We start from the raw sequence: 1,014 nt of genomic DNA, 5'->3' as shown, positions 1-1,014 counted from the left end.
TATCAGAAATATCGCTATCAATTTAGAGTAATAATTTGTAGTTTTGGAATCAGTAGTTCTTTGGCTGCTATTTCTGAATTCTCAGTATGTTGGAGAAGCAGGTTACTGTCAATCCCTATATATTTATGATATATATATATATATATATATATATATATACGACGAGCTTCTTTCAGTTTCCGTCTACCAAATCCATTCACAAGGCTTTGGTCGAACCGAAGCTATAGTAGAAGACACTTGCCCAAGGTGCCACGCAGTGGGACTGAACCCAGAACCGTGTGGTTGGTATGCAAGCTACTTACCACACAGCCACTCCTGCGCCTGTATATTTGTCTGAAATAATATAAATGTATATATGTCTGAAATAATATAAATGTATATACGTCTGAAATAATACACAAAATAATCTCTGGTGGAATGGTTTTTATGATTTATCTGCCCGTTCAGTGCAATCTGCGTCTAATGAAGAGTATTGCCAGATCACGTCGTATCCAAGTTATGTTTTAGTAACTATCAAATTCTATGTTCCTCTATTGCAGCTCACTTGTCTTACCTACCAAAACCAAAGCTAAATCAGAATGTGACAGTAAAATGTGACTTCGCCTTCTCGGGTGACTTCAACGAAACCACGATTGAAATACTGCGTGCCAATATCTCTGTCTTAACTTACTCACCAGAAACTAAGACCCACAAGTTGTCCATCAACAATGAAGCCACCAAGCTAAAAGAAATCAAATCCAGTCAAGCGGGACACCATGGTTATATATCGTTCAAGATTAACTTGAAGAGCTGTCATGAGAATAATATTACTTGTCAGGCAAAGGATGTCAAAGGCAAGCTTTACTCCGTCAGCCATGACTTGCTGACACACAGTAAGTAGTGGCCGGTTATTGGTCAACCATTGTACTATTCACGTTGATAACCATTCACAATACTGTACTGTGTATATCATTAGCCATTCGTTACCAATTCACGTTGTTACACATGTACAGACAATATATATATATATATATA

General features: G+C 37.3%; 1 protein-coding gene across 1 annotated transcript in view; it reads left to right on the top strand.

Annotated features, from left to right (window-relative positions):
- LOC106871896 (protocadherin Fat 4) overlaps positions 1–1,014 on the top strand; it is a 42,476-nt gene that overhangs the window by 39,952 nt on the left and 1,510 nt on the right. The window contains exon 19 of the mRNA XM_014918649.2: positions 540–872. Coding sequence (XP_014774135.1) covers positions 540–872 — 333 coding nt within the window. The remainder of the gene's footprint in view (positions 1–539; positions 873–1,014) is intronic.

Source organism: Octopus bimaculoides, chromosome 20 (genome assembly GCF_001194135.2).
Source record: "Octopus bimaculoides isolate UCB-OBI-ISO-001 chromosome 20, ASM119413v2, whole genome shotgun sequence".
Classification (NCBI taxonomy): Eukaryota; Metazoa; Mollusca; class Cephalopoda; order Octopoda; family Octopodidae; genus Octopus; species Octopus bimaculoides.
The sequence above is the reverse complement of the archived record's forward strand: the minus strand, read 5'-3'. Positions and strand labels throughout refer to the sequence as shown.